Genomic DNA, 19,661 nt, shown 5'->3' on the forward strand with positions numbered 1-19,661 from the left:
GTTGATTCAGATACTTCATCTCTATTTTCCCCATCTTGGATTCTCACAAACCACAACTTTATTCATTTTATACCAGGACTGCTCAAGACAAAGACTTGGGGGGTGAACAAGGGCTCAGGCAGGGCAAACTGATTCCTCACTCCAGTTATTCCTTTATGCCTCTTTTCCTAATAAGATATAAACTCGTTGAGGGCAGGAACTTTTAAATTTTGTCATTGTAGCCTCAGAACCTAGCCTAGGGCAGTGCATGGCAGGTACTTCTTGTTGAATTGAATTTTCTTCTTTTATGTTTTGCTTCCATGTAACATTGTTCATCTTTTGGTTTCCAGGTTACAATGGACGAAATCTGCCCCAACCGGGTACCAGTAAGTGTTTTTATCCACCAAATCCCTTTGGAGTCTTGGGTCATCTGTGAAACCTTAAAAACCACATTTACCCTCTTAACATCTGGGCTTTGGCCCCAGGGAAATAGTGTATATACCAGCAGTTTTTGCTTTAAAAAATTCCTACAACCCATTCAAGTGTCATGAGAAATGTGTCCCCAAAGAGGGATGGGCTATCTCAGAGGGTGGTCAGTTCCTCATCACTGAATTTTATCAAATTTATCAAATTTTATCAAAGAGGCAGGATAAATTTTTAAGTTAAGATTCTATGAGAAAGAGACCCCAGATCTCTAGATCTTTTGATCTCTTCTCAATATTAGCTACATGACCACCAATTTCCTGATTCCCCTTTCAGTAGTTGGATGGTGATTATTTTTCAAACTTACCCACAGACAGGTCAGGGATAGGCGGTCAGATGAACTTTAGCATTGTGGGAAAGAGCAGTATGTTGTGGAAAAACACCTAGTGATATATCTAGTAATCCTGAATTCCATTTCCCTTAAGAATTATGTGACTGAGAATCTAACTCAGCTGATGATCTTCAACTTCAAGACACACACACACACACACACACACACACACACACACAATTCAGTCCTCCATTAAGCAAGCATTTATTTAGCACTATTTTCAGCTTCTGATGCCATTGCCCAAATGACCTCCATTTCACTTAGCTCTCTTCTGTAACCATGGTCTTAGTCCTTATCTAATGACATTCCTTTCTGCAGCTCCTGGCCTTGCCACTATATCACCACCTGCAATCCCTCTGGGACCTACAGGGTCTGGACACTGGACAGGTAAGAAAGCAGAAACTTCAGTACCTTGGAAAGTAGTCACCCAGCTCTACCCTTAGGCCAAGGAGAGAAGGGGATGTCTAAACAATTCTAGGTCTTTCCAAATGTCCATCAATCATCTGTAAAGCCAGGGCAGGAAAATATAGGACTCTGGGTGTTATTTATGCAGGAGTCCCAGAGCACAATTTTTGATTTTAAGCCTTGTGAGATATCTTGTGGGAACTTGCTGTCTTGTGCTTCACTCAAAAAGCAAAGCAGAGGAAAGCCATTGGTGCCCTCGGGGTGAATGCCAGGGACAGAAGCATCCCTGTCCCCTCTCATGGTCCCTGAGTCTTCCAAAGCTCAGACAGGATGTTTTCCCCCTCTCTTCTTGCAGCCAGTGACCCCCGACTGCAACCTTTCACCCTGAACTTCACCATCACTAATCTGCCCTACACTGCAGATATGGGACACCCAGGCTCTACCAAATTTAATAACATAGAAGGGGCCCTCCAGCGACTGGTGAGCTTTTGCACCTTCCACTCTATAACTTAATTCCTTCGCTGTCCCTTATTTGTCTGAGCATTCTCTAATCATCTTCCTTTGTCAGCTGGGACCTTTGTTCAGAAATAGCAGCATTGGCTTGTACTACTCTGGCTGTGGACTGATCTCTCTGAGGTAAGGCCCTAGAATCTGATAGCTAGGGATTTGGGAGGCTTCTTCCCTAGGTACCCCAGCATACGCCTTGATTTCATACTAGACTTCCAATAAAGGTTCCTTCTTCCATGTTTCTCTTGGGCTCCTATACCCCTGTTGCTTAATTCCCAAAGTGATTCAATCCCCATCCTCTAGTCCAGAGTTTTGGGGAACATGATTTTTCTTGTAAGTCACTGTGTGAAACAAGTTTCCTTCTGTCAAGATGGTTTTTCTCTACTGGGCACCTGTGGTAGTTCAACACACCTGCCCTATTAGCTAGTGGGAGTTTGTCAGTCATCCTAATTAATGTCACTTATTCCAAGCTGCCTCAGGCACATCATCCAATCTTTGTGTCACAGCACCCCAGGGAAACATAGAGTCCTGCACTGCAACTTCCCTTTCCCCAGAAGGTGGGATTCCTGTCAGCTTTTGTGTCACATTGAATGTGTCTTTTTCTAGACCTATGATGGATGGGTCAGCAACCAGAGTGGATGCTATATGTGTGCAGCAGAGAGGGCCCACCAGTCCAGTCTTCGACAGAGAGAGGGTTTACCAGGAACTGAGCAATCAGACGCATGGCCTTACTAAGCTAGGGCCTTATACTTTGGACAAAGACAGTCTCTGCCTCAATGGTGAGCGGTCACTCTTATTCCAGAGGCAAAATTTTGGGTTTTCTCTCCTTCCTCCAAATATTCCCTCCCCTGGTCCTTTCTTATGGACAAGTAGCAGGATTATTGCTTCAGCAAGGTCTAGGACTAGATGACCGAGGTCCTCTGATGCTATCAGGTGGAGCATGAGTCAGCAGGCTGCTGTTCCTCTCTACTGAAGTGAATCCAAGCTCTGATTAGGTGACACCCTCAGGCATAGCTTCATTCTCCTCCCCCAGTCCTAGAGCCACAGTAAAATGTTCAAATCCAAATTAATCTAAATTTGGTTTAATTTTTAAAAATATATCTCTGCTGTGCAGATATTTGGGGATGAAGGTTTTTTCTTAGGGAAAAGTATCAGGACTTCTCAAAGATGAGGGGAATTGATACCCTAAATCTGTCTGGGGTTGCTGCTTCTCTAGACTTGAAATCTTCCCTTCCCCCAAAACCTCCCAAAACATCTCCATTCCCACATGCCAAACCCCGCCCCCACTCTCTTGGAATCTACTGAAAGATGCTTGCTAGCAAGATGGGTAAGCAAGTGAGTTATGATCAACACAAAGAACTCAGAGACATATAGGAAGATGTATAGAACAGATGTGTAGTGAAGTAGGCAAAGCAGGAAAACATCCATAATGTCTGCAGCAATGTAAATGGAAAGAACAAAAGCCAGAAACTTATCAAAATCAAATTATGACAGTCAAGCCTTGGCCCAGAGAAATGTGGAGATGGGGCAATGTGAGAGGGCAGCATTGAATATGCTGTTGGATGAGGTCACTATGTCAGTTGGTTTTGCTAAACTGGTTATAAAACACTTTATTACAAAGGAGGAGACTCTCAGGGAAAAGGAGGGAAAAGCTATATTCAGAAATAAATATAATATAAACCTAAAAGGGCAGCAAGAAAACTTGAGCAAAGTTTTAAAATTAAAAAAAATGAGTGGGCCATCCCTCCTTCCCTCACACTCCAGCCCTTCATCTCTGATGTTGATTCCCAACAAGGCTGGCTTAATATCCATTCTTCAATCTCAGGTGGCCAGTGTATTTTTGTAGGGTTCCTATGTCTGACCACAACTTCCTGAAGAAAATATGCTAGAAAGGAGAGCTAGATATGGAATCAGGGGACCCAAATTCAAATCCTAACTGATGCTAGTGGCCCCCATTAGGCTCGGTCTCTTCAGCTGTAAAGTGAGAAGGTTTGACTAGATGATCTCTAAAGCCCATTCCTGCTCTGAGTCTGGTGAGCCAATGAACTGTTCCTCCCTTTTAGGCTATTCATCCCAGAGTACCCCCGGACAAGGGGAATACCAGCTTGATTTCAGGATCATCAACCACAACCTTACCAACTCTGACCCCACATCCCCAGAGTACCAAGCACTGCAGAGAGACATCCAGGACAAGGTAGGTTGCTGTGACCACTCCCATTCATCCAAGTTTCTTATTGGCTAATCTTTGGTTCTCATCATTTATGGGTTTCTTAAGTGAAGGGAAGAGGGCATATATTAATTCAGGGAAAGAATATAAATCAGTGTGAACGGCGGGAGCCTTATGTATACTTTGGTCATGTTTCTCCTCTGCTCAAGACCCTCTAGCAGTTTCTTATTGACTAAAGTCCAAGTGTTCTTGTATGGCATTCAAGGCCTTTCATGATCATCTAGCTCTGCTCAGACTTTTCAGTTTTATCTATTACTCACTTTCATCCACTCTTCACTCTAGCCACACTGGACTACTCTCTGACCTACCCAAACATCCTATGTTCCCCCCTTCTCTGCTTTTGTTCATGCTGATCCCTAGATCTAGAATGTCCTTATTTCTCTTCTTCACAAGAAGAAGACTTTAAATTCTTCCTCAAATACCATATCCTCCAGGAAGCCTTCTCTGATTCCCCTTCCCTGGACCAATAGCCCCTGATTCATAACAACTGTTCCCTTGGGTCTTCACATCATAGAACAGAGTATTAAGAATCCTCTATCTCTGTCCTATTCTCTTACTAGACTGAGGGCCAAAGTTTGATTCAAATTTGGACTTTTTATTTCTCCAGTCTTAAGTATAACTCTCTGCAAACTATAGATAACAGTATTTGTTGAATGGATGCCAGATTTCATTTGGTCTATGGCTGAGAAAATGATATTCAATGTTCCTACCTCCTTGCTCAAGACTTTTAGAGTCCACCACAAGCCTGGAACTCTTGGGACCACAGCTCTGTTGCCATTGTACTTTTCTCTATGACTAAGTACATGTTCTGTCCTGCATTTGGCAGCAATCACAGCTGAGCTATCATTAGGAAATCCAGGAACCAAAGGGAGAAACATGGTGGAGAGCTTTTGGGTGAAGGCCAATGAAGAGAGGAACAAAAATATCATGACATTATACTATAGACTACTTTAACAGAAAGAGAAAATAAATGGAGTTAGAAGAGAATAGATTAGGTACCTGATATAGAAAGAATCATTGTATAACATGGAGGCTTCAATCATACAGACATCCCCTCTGAGGGCCAAAATTTGATTCATCCCCTGGAGCTCTCTCTGTCACAAGCCTAGCAGTTTCTTGATTTGCCTTAATGATCCTTTCATCCTTCAAAAGGTAAAAGAACCATTGAGAAGAATTTATTGTTTTGTATCTTATTCTTACCAAGAAGGAGGAATCTCATGTTAGGATAGGAATGATGGCAACCTTGGGGAGAGGAGATAATCATTCCATCTTAGAATTTGTGATTGTGGAGAGTTTAATTTGGAATAACCCTATCTTTAGGAGATCAGATCTCAAAAAGGTCAGAAGAAGGAAAAGGTCATGGCTTAAAAATATCAGGGGGGAAGCCAGTCCAGAAGGAATAGCAAGCTCTCCAGAATGAAATTCTGAACAATTATGATAAGAAAATGGAAAGAACAATTTGTATATACAGGAAGATGGAAACAAGGAAAGGTAATGGAGGATGAATATAAATATTTTTAAAAAGCCATGGTGTGATACTATATGAATAATGTCAGAAGTGCTAAATCTCTGTATGCATCGAGGTTGCCAAAGAAAACTTAAATATAAAACAAGGGATTGGTAGATATTTTTGAAAAAAAAAAAAGAGGTTCACTGAAGGGTATTTCTGTCATAACAAATGACAGACAGACAGCATAGCACTTCAACTTTTTTCCTCCTTTTTTGCATTGCCAAGGGGAATGATCTTTGGTCTGAATAGGATAGGACAAAATGGCTAAAAAGGAACTGGTAGCCAAGACAAGTAGGTGGGTAGAAAGAAAATGCTTAATTGCCCTTCCAATCATAAGAAAACTATATCCTAGGATACTTAAAGAAATAGATATAATTGATGAGCTATTGTCAATGATCTTTGAAAGATTGTGAAGAAAAACAAGAATCATGAAGCATTAAGCTATCCCATAGGATTAAAGAAAAGCAAATGTCTCTCCTGTTTTGTTCTGTTTTTTAAAGAATGGGGTTTGCAAACCATAAGCTACTGAATATGACTTCAATTCCTGGCAAAATGTTTGAACAAAATATTAAAAGGATTGTTAGTCATCATTTAAAAAAAAGAAAGCAATCATCACAAAGACCATCTTGTATAGGTTCATCAAGAACAGGTTGTGCCATTACTAACTTTATTTCCTTCCTTGACAGGGTTACTAGCCTAGTATCAATAACCTAAAGGAGGGCTATCAATATAGTTTACCCATATATTAGAAAGGTATTTGATGAAATACCCCGTTTATCCTTTGAAAAAGATGAAGAGATGTAGAGATAATTATATTTTTGTTGTCCAGTCATTTTCAGTCGATACCTACTCTTCCCCATTTGGGTTTTCCTTGGCAAAGATAACAGGAGTGGTTTGCCATTTCCTTCTCCAGCTCATTTTTCAGTTGATGAAACTGAGGCAAACAGGTTAAAGTGACTTGCCCAAGGTTGCACAACTGGTAAATGGCTGAAGCTGGATTTGACTCGGGTCTTCCTAACTCCAGACCCAATACTCTCTCCACTATCTATAGCTGCCCATAGATGATCATATAGAGAAACAGTTGCAAAAGTAACCAGGCCCCAAGAGGGCTAATGGTTCAGTGTCCTCTTGGAAGCAGATCTGCAGTAGAGTTGCCAGGAATCTGTTTGGCCCTGTGCTATTTAACATTTTTATTAGTTCTTAAAGTCATGGATAGCATTCCTCATCAAATTTGCAAAAGGTACAAAGCTGGGAGGAGTAGCTAACCTATTGGATGATGGGATGGGCTGAATTTATTAAGATAAAATTTAATAAAGATAAATGTAAAGTCATACATCCAAGTTTTAAAAAATAAAACAGCGGTTTATATGAAAAGAGCTTGGAATTTTATTTGGATCACAAATTCCTCATGCGGGAATAATGGAGAATGTCCAAAAAACGATTTAGGCTGATATTAGAGAAATGACCCCCATTCAAGGATAAAGGGGCTTTGCCCTACTCTAGTGACCTTTTCCTTGGATGAAAGAATTCTAGTGGGGAAGAGGCAGCAACCCTCATGGGTAGGATGAGGAACAATTAGTGGATCTAAGGAAAAGCTTTGTAGCAATTAGATACAAAGTGGTTGTCTTGTTTGGTTGTGGGTTCTCTCCCTCTCACCAGAGGTCTTCAAGCAAAGGCTGTTGGGGATATTGGAAAGAGGATTCTTGCTCGTGTTGACTTTGCTCTAGATGCCTTCTAAGATCCTTTCCAGCCATGAGATTCTGTGAGCTTTCCTCGGTGAGCATTAGTCAGAGGTTTCATGCACACAGATGTTCTCCCCACTGATGAAGAACTAGATTCAAATTGTATCCTCGTCCCAGACCTTCCACTACCATAGATCAAAGACACTGAAGCTCTTGCATTTAGCACTTGTTTGATCTTGAGACAATCATTTGACCTTCTAGACCTCTTTTTTATCATCTGTACAATTAGAAAGTTGGACTGGAGAGTTCCTTCTAGTAGAGCTGAGATCAATGGTCCTTCCTGAGGCATCCAGATTTGGAAGCTTCTCCCCATCCCCTTTCACTCCTTGCATCCTCCGCTAGTAAGGGCTTAAGGGCAAAGAACTCCTGACACAAAGACGGTTTAGAGGTCAGACTCACCCAAATTCTACAAGAAATCTTGGCTGTGTCTTATGCAAGCAGCAAGTCTCACTCAGAGGGTCTTCAGGTCCCCACTCACTGTCCAACCTCCTCCCAACCTGAAAAGCCTGTAGTTTCTATCCAAAAGTCTTTTTCTCTTCTTCCTCTCCTGAGTCCAGCCAAGCAAGAACTTTACCTGAGCCTCCCAGAATCAGGTCTCTTCTTCTTTCCTCCACCTATGCCTTAGTTCAGGGGACTCACTCACCCAGGTCTCCTCTAAAATATGGCAACCTGAACTCCGGATGATGGAGGCAGAAGAATGGAAAGAAAACTGACTTGGGTGGGAGTCAGATTTTATTTCTCACCTTTAATGTTTATAACTTGGTTACCCGGGCACTATATATTTCTGATTCTCAGTTTCCTCATCTGCAAAATGAAAAAGTTGAACTCGATCTCTGAGGTCTCTTTCAATACTCTAGATTTATGTGCTTGTCAGACAGGACCTGAGCAGACTACCTTAGTCCTGGACTCAGGTCCTGGATACATTGTCCTTCTTTCTGGAAAAGGGTATCAGAGGTCCTAAGACCCTAGGCTACTGATATTCCCTTTTAACACAAGACTTTGACTATTAATATATAATGTTCCCAGGTCTAGACTACTCAATTAATACCTTCCTTTAATTCTGTTATTCTACTTCTCTCCACATTCAAAGTTTAAACATTTCTACCATCCATATCCTTGGCCCATATCAGTAGAATCTCTATCAACTCATGTTTCCCCTAATTTACTCTGATCACTATCTTCCTTCAACCATCCATCCACCATTCATCCACCTGGGTGACTCATCCAATCATCCTTCTCTCTGTCCATACATCTATGCACACTAGTATCTACCTATTTATTCTACCTATTTATTTCCTACCTTTCTATCTGTCTGTCTGTCCATTCATCCATCCAACAAATAGGATCCAAAATGGGACCAAAATCCATATGGGACCATGGGAAAGATTGGAAAATAAATGGCATACAGATTTTTACTTTTAAGGAGTTTTCATTCTAATAGCAGAGCAAGACATATCCACATGTGAAATATGGGAATGAAATATAAATGCAAATGAGTAGATTAAGTGATGGAGTGGATAATACATAAGAGCTGAGGTTAGGAAGACCTGGATTAAATTCTAAGAGATTTACTAGCTAAATGTGTGACTTTAGACAGGATCACAAATTACTTGAACTTCCACAGCCTTAGTTTTCTCATCTATAAAGTGGGAATAATCATAGCACTTACATCACAAGATAGTAATCAAGATCATCATAAAGAGCCATGGAAATAATAGTTCTAATTTTGAAAGGCCTGGACAGAGTGCTGTAAGAAATTTTAAGAGGAAGGATCATCTTTAACTTGGGAGTGGGAAGGGAGGGCAGGACTGGGAAATAGTCTTGGAGGAGATATAGGGAATATAGGATGAGAAAAGTAAATGTGGAGCAGTGGAAAGAATTGAAGGATTTCTAGTCAAAGGATCCAGGATATAACCTACCTTTTTTATTTGCTACTCATGTGACTCAATGGAAGCCACATCTCTCTAGGTCTCAGTTTTCTTAATTGTAAAATGGTGTGTGTGTGTGTTGCGGGGGTGGCATTGTAGGGTGGATTAGATAACTTTCCTTCCATAGCTAAAGTGATGATTCAAAAGAGATTTAAGATAAAAGTTGAAAAGGTCAGTTGGACCCAAATTGTGGAGGGCCTTGAATGTCAGATTTAGAGGATTTTTATATTTTATTTAAGTGATGAGGAGACACTGAGGGTTATCTGGGGAGAAGAATGACGTGATCAGAGGAGGTATTAGGAAGATGACTCTGGCAGTTTGCAAAAGATGGATTAAAGAGGACATAGAGTTAAAGGATGCAATTAGTGCATCCCAGAGAAGGCATCTGGGGGCAGTTTATGGAGGAATACTCCCTAGGAGCCATAACTAGGCAGTCCTTTGTCCCCCCAAATCCCCAGCGGTTCCTCCTTCCATCAGTGTTCACATCCTTGTTTCCCTCCTCCACGGAACAATATCAATCCTGCCCCCAAATGATGTACCTTTGATAACACTTACCCTGAAAGAGGTTTGTGGCACTTTTCTCCTGCACTAACATTCCCAGCTATGGCTCTACATTTCCAGTGGAGTGTGATCTAGATTGCCCAAAAGAAGAGAGGGAGGGAGGGAGAAAGGGGATAGAGGAAGAGAGTAGTAGAGGGATGGGGGAGGGAGAGAGAGAAAGAGGAGGGAGGAGGAAGAGGAGGGAAAGAGCTGGAGAAAAAAGAGAGATGAAGAGGAAGAGAAAAAAAGGACAATTAATGAGAAAAAAGGGAAGAAGGAGAGAGAGAGAGAGAGAGAGAGAGAGAGAGAGAGAGAGAGAGAGAGAGAGAGAAGATGGAGAAAAGGAAGGGAAAAGACAGAGAGCAGAGACAGAGAATAGAGCCTGTAGGACTGTCTCACAGCACCTTTTTTCAGCTCACAGAATGGATCCCCAAGCTTTCCTTGGGCATTTGGGGGATAGAGGGAAGAACAGGGATGAGGGCACATTCTGGTCCATCATGCTGCTCTCTATTGCAGATGACACAGCTTTACTCAAGCAGCCAGCTCCAGGACAGATTCCGCTACTGCCTCATCACAGGCCTCAGGTAGGTGTGGCTCTGGCCACTTACCCCAAACCATCCCTCCCCATCTTTTCCACACCCCCCCCCAGTGCTGGCACTTAATGGATAATTGATTACTCTTCCCTGACCCCTGCCAACCCCATCATCGGCTCCATCTGGGCCAGCCTGCCTGCTGGCTTCTGATAGCACTAAGATCTATGATTTAAGACTCCTGGGGACACTCAGGGCAAGGCTAGCTTTGGATGGGCCAAGTTTATCTCCAGTGCCCTTGTGAAGAAACAAGAAAAGGGATTGAGCACAGCCACTCCTGGCCCGGGCTTCCTCCCTCCCCAGTGGGCTCAGTGGCAGGGTCTCAACAGATTGCACAAGCAAGTATTGAGGTGAATCCCAGAGGATGTTCTGTGCACCTTAGACCTGAACAAGAGGCTCCAATCCCATATGATTATCTCTGTCTAAAGATCTCTGGTAAAAGAGAACTCATATATGTTCCCAAGACTTTCCCTTGCATTTAGGAGTAATTCTAATTGTTTTTTTCTTTCATCAAAATAAATTTGTCTCCTGGCAAGGTATAACACTGGATATGTTGCTGGGGTCCCATCTCCTCATGGTCCTCCCTTAACCTTCCCCCCAGTGACTTCCATATGCCCTGCCCTTTCCTCTCCCCTAATCCTCCCCAGGAGGTTCAACCTCCATTGGACTTTATTCCCCACCTCCTCTCTTTCTCCATCCCTTTCTCTCCATGCTCATGCTTTGTATTTCCTCTTATCGGGGTTCTCTCTTACTTTCCCAGGAAAGCTCATAAGATATTGTGGGTTCATAAATTAGTAAATACTATTGGTCTAATGTTACACATCCCCCTCAAAAATATCTCAAATACCCACAGATGACATTTCTATTTTGCCCCTCAGTTTTTCTGTAGTCTTCAGATTCTGATTAGAGAACTAAGGTTTGAATCACAGAAGGTGGAGTGAGGTAGAGAGAGAAAAGGAGACAGAGACAGAGGCAGAGACAGAGAGACACAGGCTGGATGACCACTTGTCAGGGATGTTGCTGAAGGGATGAGGTTAGGCAAGATGGCCACTGAGTTCCCTCCCAATATGGAGATTGCCTGAGTCTGCAGCCTCAGGATACAGGAGAACAATCTTCCAGTGCTGAAATGCTATCATGGGGGCAAAGCAAACAGGCTACCTATGGGATTCCAGCAGGGAAAACTAAGGCAAATAGAGGGAAGATTGTACAGGAGAGAGATTTCCACTTACGGTGAGAATATCTTTAACATCAGAACTGCTGGTAGTGGTGCAGTGCCTGTGAGGGATACTATAGGAGAATTCTTTCCCTGCCAGAGATTAGATTAGGTGAGCGTGTATCTTGAATGCCTAGCACAGTACCTTGTACAGAGTATATAAATACTAGTTGATGAATTAACTCATCTCTGAGGTTTTGTAGAATCCCCTCATTTTGCTTTGCTGAGCTAAAAAAAAAACAACAAAACTTCCTCACTTCAACCCAGGACTGTTCTCTGTGGATCAAGGTCATAGTGGGATAGGCAATTTGGTTCCCATCTGTGTCAGGCCCCTGGTCAAATGTCCTATGATCTTGGTCCATAGGGTAGGCTCTGTGTTGGTCACCTGCACCTGCAGCTTCTCCTCCAACCTGGATCCTGACACCATCGGACAAGTGTTTCTGGACAGGACCCGGAATGCCACAGCGCACTGTCTAGGGGACTCCTATGAGCTGGATAACCTCCAAGTGACAAGTAGGAGAAGACACAATGGCCTGGATTGGGGAGAAGGGAATAGCAAGGGAGGGGGAAAGCTGCAGAGGGGATGGGAGGTGGGAAGTGAACTTGTGGTGAGCAGAAGTCTTAGAAAGCTTGTGCCCCTGGAAGTTGGGATGAAATTAAGATTTGTGGGACTGAAATATTGAGCTAGGAAGTTCCTTAGAATATAAGGCATAACATGGCTGAAATAGCAAGGTTCTTAGAACCTAGAAAGTCAAAGCTGGGAGAGCCTTTAGAGCTGAGGTTATTAAAGGCTGGCGGGCCTTTAGAACACAAAAATGGGGTGGGGAAAGCTTAGAACACAATGTCAGAACTGGAGGGAGCCCTTAGAACACAGAATAGCAGAGCTGGAGTCAGGGAAGAAGCTTAGAACACAGAATATCAGAGTTGGGATGGGGAGGGTATAGAATACAATGTCAGAATTGTAGGGAACCCTTAGAAAACAATGTCAGAACTGGGAGCATCCTTAGGACACAGAATGCCAATGTCTGGGGATAGCATACAGAATGTAGGATATTAGATCTGGAAAAGGGCCTCAGAGACTAGTTTTCATCCTTGTCATTCTGCAACTGAGTAAACTGAGATATCAAGTAAGCAAGACATGACTGCTCAAAGTCATAGAAAGTTAAATGTCAGAGCTGGGAAAAACCAATTGTACTTCCAGCCCATCCCTACACTCCCCCCAGCCCAGACAAGAAGCTGGCCTTCGTATCTGTTCAGGGCAGATCCTTCTCAACTTTTCACTTATTTCTGAGAGTGAGTCCCAGTGATAAAGGCTTCCCTGAAGTCAAAAATGGGCTCCTGAAAGGGCATAGACTACATATTTTGTTCCCATCTATCCCTTCAGGCTTTCCCCACCCCTTCTATCTGTTTGTCTGTTGACATTCAAAGTTCTTTCCTTTAGAAAACAATTTATTAAGCATTGCAAATGAGGTAATATTTTCTAAAGCACTTAACACAGTGCCTGGCACATACTAAGTGTTTGTTCCTTTCCTTTCTTCTTAAAAATTTAATTTATTTTTGTTACATTTTAAGTTCCAAACCGTCTCCCTCACCTTTTTACACAGATTTAGATATAAATATGCAAAAACATACTATGCAATCCTTTTCCCTCCCCTCCCCTTTTCTCCTTCTCTTCTCTGGAGTGCATCCCTGGCATTTCAGAGGCACAGAGAACTCCAATGAGGGAACCCCCTTTATCAGTGCATATTAATGCATGCTTTGTACATTAAAGTTTTAGAGAATGAGGGGGACATTGAGAGGTAAAGGTTCACACAGGCAGTATGTGCCAGAAGCAACTGCCACTTGAAATCCAGGTGGTCTTGCTTTAAAACCAGCTTTCTACCCACTTTTCCATGTTACCTTTCAAGGGAATAACAGGAAATAATAGGGGAGGCTGGGTCTGTGATTTCATGCATGAACAGAGCACTCGGTCAAAAAAAAATCTCCTTCTACCAATGCATATTTTAAATCTTCCTGAAACTTTTTTGGAGAGTTGGCTGGAGATAATATAGATGATTGCATTATAAATGCATTAGATAGGAACATAATCTGTGAGGTTCTAGAGGACTGTTTATTCCTGGCCCAGGGCATTCAGGAAGCCTTCCAAGAGGAGGTGGTATTGAAGCTGGACTTCTAAGCCTTTGTGCATTTTACATCTGGGGGCTAAAGTAGAAACTCTTAGTGTTTAACACAGATACAGAAAGAAAGTGTCCTGGGAAAGGTCAACCTAAGATAAAATTTAAAAGTACCAGGATGGTCTCTAGGCAGTTCTGATGAACAAACTTCACTGCACCCCATATTTTCCACATGCAAAATGAGGGAACCAAACTCTTAAGTGACTCTCCAGTTCTGGCTGCCTGTGATTCTAACTCACCAGAGGTTTCCTGGGAGCAACTGGGTACTTCCTGGCCTCCTGAAATGGACACTGGTACCATCGATCTTAGAAGATCAGGATATGAACCAGAGAAAGGGCCATTTACCAGTTACCTTTCTATCCCTGGAGAAAGGGGACTGGTCTATATGACTTCTCTCTGACCTCTCTCAGTTTGGGCCTTCATCATCATCATCATCATCATCATCATCATCAGTGTTTTTCTTTGTTCTTTCCCCAGAACTGGAACTAGCCTTCCCATTGTCGACAGCTAAGCCATTGGCTGATCTCAGACCCCAACACTTCAGGCTGAACTTCACCATCACCAGCTTGTTCTATTCCCAGAACTTGACACATCCTGACTCAGTCGAATATCAGGAAAACAAAAATGGCATTGAGGATGCGGTGAGGCTCTAGTCCCTTCCTCTGGGCTTCTCAAGAGCCAGCGCCCAACTGAGGCTCTCCAAACATGCCCTTTTCCCTGTTCTTTTCCCCAATATATTGGCCACATCAGAGCTTTAGCCGAGCCCTGGACAATCTCCATCCACTACGTTCCCTGGAGAATAAATAGGAAGAACTTTCAGTTTAGACTCTTCAAGAGGATACTGTCAGGCGGGCAACAGACGGGGCCTGTGGAGGTGGGGGGGGGGGGGGGGAAGGTTTCAAAACTGGGTTTTTTTTTTACTGGACCTGTATTTCATTGATATAGAAATGTTGCAGTGAAGTGATTCCCTCTACCAAAGCAGATCAGTACGTAATCTGCAACTTACAGGGAGTTGCTTGTTACATGAATCAGCCAGGATACCCAGTGGACAGTGCTGAATTTGGAATCAGGAAGGCCTGGGTTCAAATCCTGTCTAAGACATTACTTGTGACCCCTGGCAAGCCACTTAACTTCCTAGCCTCAGTTTCCTCATCTGTAAGATGTGGGAGTTGATATCATTGAAGTTCCCTTCCAGCTCTAAATTGAGGAAACTGATTTGCTTAGCATCAGTGTGTCATGGAAGGAATTCAAATTCAGCTCTTCCTTGAACCCAGGGATACCACACTATGTCTAAGGGGGCAGGAGAAAAAGCAGAGAAGAGATTCAGGGAAGTGGATGGAGACAGCAGAGACAGGTGTGACTTTAGACACCAGCCAGCTAGCCCCTTCATATACACAAGGGAGTCACTGGGTGTGAGATCCACCGATTTACCCAGTATCAACCTGGTAGTGAGAAGGAAACAAGCCGGTGGTTTGTCCCTGAAGCGGGGAAGGAAGATCTCTCCTAGAAAACTTTATACACTGGTGGGCGGCAGGGTGGGGTAATCTTGCATTTAGGATGGTCTCTGGTCCCCAGGAAAGTGAGCTCAGCCCATCTCTTCCATCCATCAAGGCCCATCTGGGCTGGTATCTGCCAGAGGGAGAAGTTAACATGACTTGAAAAGAGTTTAAGTATTTTTTTTCTGGACATGATCTGGCCTGAGGATTGGATCCTAGGAAATAATCTTTTTTTTTTTCTTATAGCTAAACCAGCTCTTCAGAAACAGCAGCATCAAGAGCTACTTTTCTGACTGTCAAGTGCAGACTTTTAGGTGAGGTTTCTCCCCAGGGGGACAGCTCTGTCTAGGACTCTACTTTTCTCAAGCTTCTCACCCCCATGATCCCAGGAAGCAAGCAGTTCTTGGGGGAGACCAAGTTTCAAAGCAGACCATCTTTAAGACAGAACATCCCTTCCTCTGATGTGCCTTAGGTGCAGGCCTCTTCTCTTCTCTTTTTTTCTTTCCTTCCCTCCCCTCTTCCTTCTAAAAGCTGTCTCAAACCAGCACAAAGAGAAGGGTCCAGGAAATACAGAAAGCAGCAAGCTTATGTTGCCAAACTGTCTGGAAGACCAAGCTATCAATCAACAAGCATTTATAAATCTACTATGTCTCAAACTGTGGGACAGGTGCTGGGGAATATGCAAAAATACAAAGCTAAAGCAGTCTCTGTTCTCAAGGAGGTTCCAGTCTAGGAACACAATGTGTAAATTTAGAAGTATATGCAAGAGTATGTACAATTAATCAACCATTCATTAAACTTTTAAGCAACACACACTGCATCAGACACAGTACAGGAAATAAAAAGGAGCTTGTCCCTAAGGAGCTTACAATCTGTGTGTGTGTGTGTGTGTGTGTGTGTGTGTGTCTGTGTGTGTGTGTTGTCTCTCTCTCTCTGTCTCTCTGTGTCTCTCTCTCTGTCTGTCTCTGTACTCTCACTCTCTCTCTCTCTCTCTGTCTCTCTTTCTGTGTATATGTGCAGTGTCTGTATATATATGCATATGAATTTACAAAACACTTAAGAAATCTAATTTTGGTAGGGATACAGCTCTCTCTCTGTCTCTGTCTCTGTGTATGTGTGTCTGTCTGTCTCTCTATATATGCACATACGAATTCACAAAACGCCTAAGAAATAAATCTAATTTTGGTGGCAGGGATGCAGTGAGAAGAGGTCCCCCTTGCAGAAGGCTTTCCTGCCAGGGCCAGAGTTTTGCTCCTTATGGCCCGGATCCCTGGAGGCCGTTGCTCCTGGCTCTCTCCTCCCCACTTTTCCTTCCTTTCTCCCTCACTGACACCATTCACTCTTCTTTAGGCTTGTCCCTCCCAGTAGCCACACCGGAGTGGACTCTTTGTGTGACTTCACTTCAGCCACTCGGACCCACAGCTTCGACAGGGCTGCTGTGTACCAAGAATTCCTCCAGCTGACAAACAATGGCACCCGGCTACAGAATTTCACTCTGGATCGGAACAGTGTCCTGGTGGATGGTGAGGGGCTGGTCCTCCAGTCTGGTATCTCTGTCCTTTTAAGGGAGTCTGAGGGGAAGGACGCGGGATTCCTGGAATGCTATAGAATCCTGACATCTCAAGCCCCAAAGACACTGACTCAATATTCCCAGATGCCTAATCTCCCTCTTCCCTTCCTGAATGCCCCCCCATTGCTATCCCTGCCCCCTACAATTGTGTCTCTCCATTATTCCTGTATCTTTTCCTCTCTCTGATCCCTCGAATCTGTTTCTCTTGCCTTGCCTCCACGCTCTCTCCATTTTTTGTTCTTACATCATCATCTTCCACACCCAATCCAGCTCCCTAGGTCAAGATCTGGAAGTTTCCTATCCTTATTCCATATTTTTTTGTCCTCAGGGTATTCTACCAACATAATAGATGGAACAAGTAAGAAAACTGGTGAGTGTGCTAATCATTAGCCTTGCCCCCTGCCAGTTCTTCCTTGAAGAGTCAGGGATGGGACAGGAGATGAGTGTCCAGGATGACTTTTCTCTCCCTAGCCAGCACTCGGTGCTGAGCGTGCAAGAACACTGTCTTGGACTATGCTCATCAGACAAATGAACAGTGTTTTATCCCTACCAATTATCAGATCTCTGGGTGTGTCTCTTCCTGAGCACCTTTTCGGAGGGTGGGCATGGGGAGGATCCTGTGTGTCTGCACCTTAGTCACTCCCCTGTCATTGGGTATGATTCAGTATCACTGTCACTTTTCTCCCTGTTCTGATATTGGGTCCTGCACTATCACCCACCCTTGTCTCAGGGTGTGACACTAGAGACCCTGAACCATCTTTTCTGGCCCAAAGTAACCCTCCTCTCCATTTGTCCAACTTCTTTTCTCCTATGCCTTGAGCCCCCCGCCCTTTTTCTAAATCCTCTCCTACAGTCTGCATGACCCCGCTCCCCAAGTCAGCTCTATTTGAAGGGCAAAGATCTGGTGGCATGGAAGGTGGGGGGATGCTCTAGGTTGGGGGGCTGCTCTTTGTCCCCTCCCTTCCCATGGGCTGGGAGTTCCAAAGGACATCCACTCTGTGCTGTCCTCTCACCCCCATGATCCCTCAGCATCACCTGTTTTTCCCCCCAGACCTGCCCTACTGGGCCATCATCCTCATCTGCCTGGCTATGCTTCTGGGGCTCATTGTTAGCTTGACATGCTGCTTTGTGGTAAGAGTACCTTTGGGGAATCCCTAAAAGCCACTGAGGGGTGAGTGTGTGTGTGTGTGTGTGTGTGTGTGTGTGTGTGACAGAGAGAAAGAGAGAGATGGAGAGGGAGAGAGGAAGGGAGAAAGGGAGGGAGGAAGGGAAGTGGAGGAAGAGGAAAAGGAGAGAGAGACAATAGAGGGAGGGGAGAGGGAGAGAGAAAGAAAGAGAGGAGGGAGAGAGAAGAGATATGGGGGAAGAGACAGAGACAGAGACAGAGGAAGGGAGAAAGGGCAATGGAGGAAGAGGGAGGAGGAAAGAGACAAAGAGGGAGGAAAGAGAGAAAGACCATATAAAAGATTTGTGGTGGCACAGTGGAAAGATCACTGTATTTGGAACCAGAGGAACTGGGTTAAAATCATTTATGTGGCCTTCATAAGCCCACCTCTATGGGTCTCAGTTTCCTCATATGTGAAATGAAGAGCTGGGAGTAGATGTCCTGTGACCTCATGATAAACATGCTTGACAGAGAGTGAATGAGAGAGTGTTTATGTGAGAATGTAGGTGGTTATGGCTGTGTCTGACTATATGAGAAGAGGAAGAGTGTGAATTTAGGAAAAGGAAGGCACTAGAGTGAGGGTCTAATTCATATGTGAATGAGGGGTGTGTGTCTGAGTGAGAATTTGAGAGAAAAGTGATTTCTGTGTGTCAGAGAGAGGCAGAGTGAGAAAATGCACGGTGCCTTCAGAGAGGGACAAAGATGAGACAGAAACTGAGGCAGAAGCAGAACCCAGAGTGAGAAAGAGACAACAGAGACAGAAAGGATGGATTTTCTCAAGAGAAAGTTGAGGTAGCCCGCCGTCAGACTCTTATTACTTCCTCAGTCGGTGGAGAGTTCTCTCAATGAAGCTCATGAACCCTCTAGCTGGGTGCCTTCTCCCTAAGCCTGGTCTTAGGTTTGGGGGCAGGGGTTGGGCAGAAATGTACAGCTAGCAAGACCAGTTCTCATCACTTCAGCTTCCTGGCTCTGCTCCCGGGGTTCCCCAGGGCTGCTTTTGGGCCCTCCTGGTCGGGGATCGTGTCCCCATGACTCCTAACTGCTCTCTACCCCTCCCCCCTGTTCAGGTCACCATGTGCTTGCGAAAAAAAGAAGGGGATTACGAGGTCCAAAGGAGAACCATCAGCTCTTACCTCTCCCACCTGGACCTGAGGAAAATTCATTGATAATGGACTGTGATAAAGATGTAGCAGAGTGAACCCAGGAACCTTGGCCCCTGGCCCTGGCCATATTCCTGGAGTGGGCTGGGCTCGGGCTGGAATAAACACTGGGCCTCGCTCATTCTGGATTGGCCAGAACACCGACTCTGCCTCTTTCTTACTTACCTCTGCGAGTCCCTGGGAGGTGGGCTTGCCAGGCTGCCCCTTGAGCCATGTTTGGAGGAGGAAGGGAAAGTCCCACACCCACAATGCCTGAACATGGTGGCTGGGGATAATTGCACACTTTCCTCAGCCCTGAAGGACCAGCTGGCTAACAATTATGCACCTCTGGAGCAGCCTGAGTTTAGGTGCCCAGAGGCCATTGGGTACATTGATGCCAGGGACCTTTCAATCACAGATTGGCTTTATATTAACCTTCAACGGCCTGGTCTCCCCTTGGCCCCCGGGAGCTGCCCCTGGGATATGAGTCTAACCCCTTACCCCTCAGCAGCGCCCCCATCTCACCCCTTCCATCCATCCTCTTCTGTCTCACCCTGCCCTTTACTGTGATGACCTCGTCAGGCTCCCACCCTTCCACTGTGACTCATCCTCCACATCCTCATAGCTCTGACAACTAAGGATCTTCCTCCTCCTCCTATAAC

The 19,661-nt window shown here is 44.2% G+C and overlaps 1 protein-coding gene across 7 annotated transcripts in view; it reads left to right on the forward strand.

Moving 5' to 3' along the window:
- The window catches only part of LOC100924545 (mucin-16), a 169,033-nt gene extending 149,875 nt beyond the window's left edge, over positions 1-19,158 (forward strand). For all 7 annotated transcript variants that reach the window (XM_031948281.1, XM_031948282.1, XM_031948279.1 and 4 more), the window contains 14 exons: positions 330-365; positions 1,112-1,180; positions 1,554-1,678; positions 1,767-1,834; positions 2,312-2,484; positions 3,769-3,899; positions 10,169-10,236; positions 11,820-11,968; positions 14,107-14,270; positions 15,372-15,439; positions 16,476-16,648; positions 17,024-17,065; positions 17,747-17,826; positions 18,928-19,158. In XM_031948281.1, the coding sequence (XP_031804141.1) occupies positions 330-365; positions 1,112-1,180; positions 1,554-1,678; positions 1,767-1,834; positions 2,312-2,484; positions 3,769-3,899; positions 10,169-10,236; positions 11,820-11,968; positions 14,107-14,270; positions 15,372-15,439; positions 16,476-16,648; positions 17,024-17,065; positions 17,747-17,826; positions 18,928-19,026 (1,445 nt within the window). In that variant the 3' untranslated portion in view covers positions 19,027-19,158. The remainder of the gene's footprint in view (positions 1-329; positions 366-1,111; positions 1,181-1,553; positions 1,679-1,766; positions 1,835-2,311; positions 2,485-3,768; positions 3,900-10,168; positions 10,237-11,819; positions 11,969-14,106; positions 14,271-15,371; positions 15,440-16,475; positions 16,649-17,023; positions 17,066-17,746; positions 17,827-18,927) is intronic.
- The last annotated feature ends 503 nt before the right edge of the window (positions 19,159-19,661 follow it).

Source organism: Sarcophilus harrisii, chromosome 1, assembly GCF_902635505.1.
Source record: "Sarcophilus harrisii chromosome 1, mSarHar1.11, whole genome shotgun sequence".
Lineage (NCBI taxonomy): Eukaryota > Metazoa > Chordata > Mammalia > Dasyuromorphia > Dasyuridae > Sarcophilus > Sarcophilus harrisii.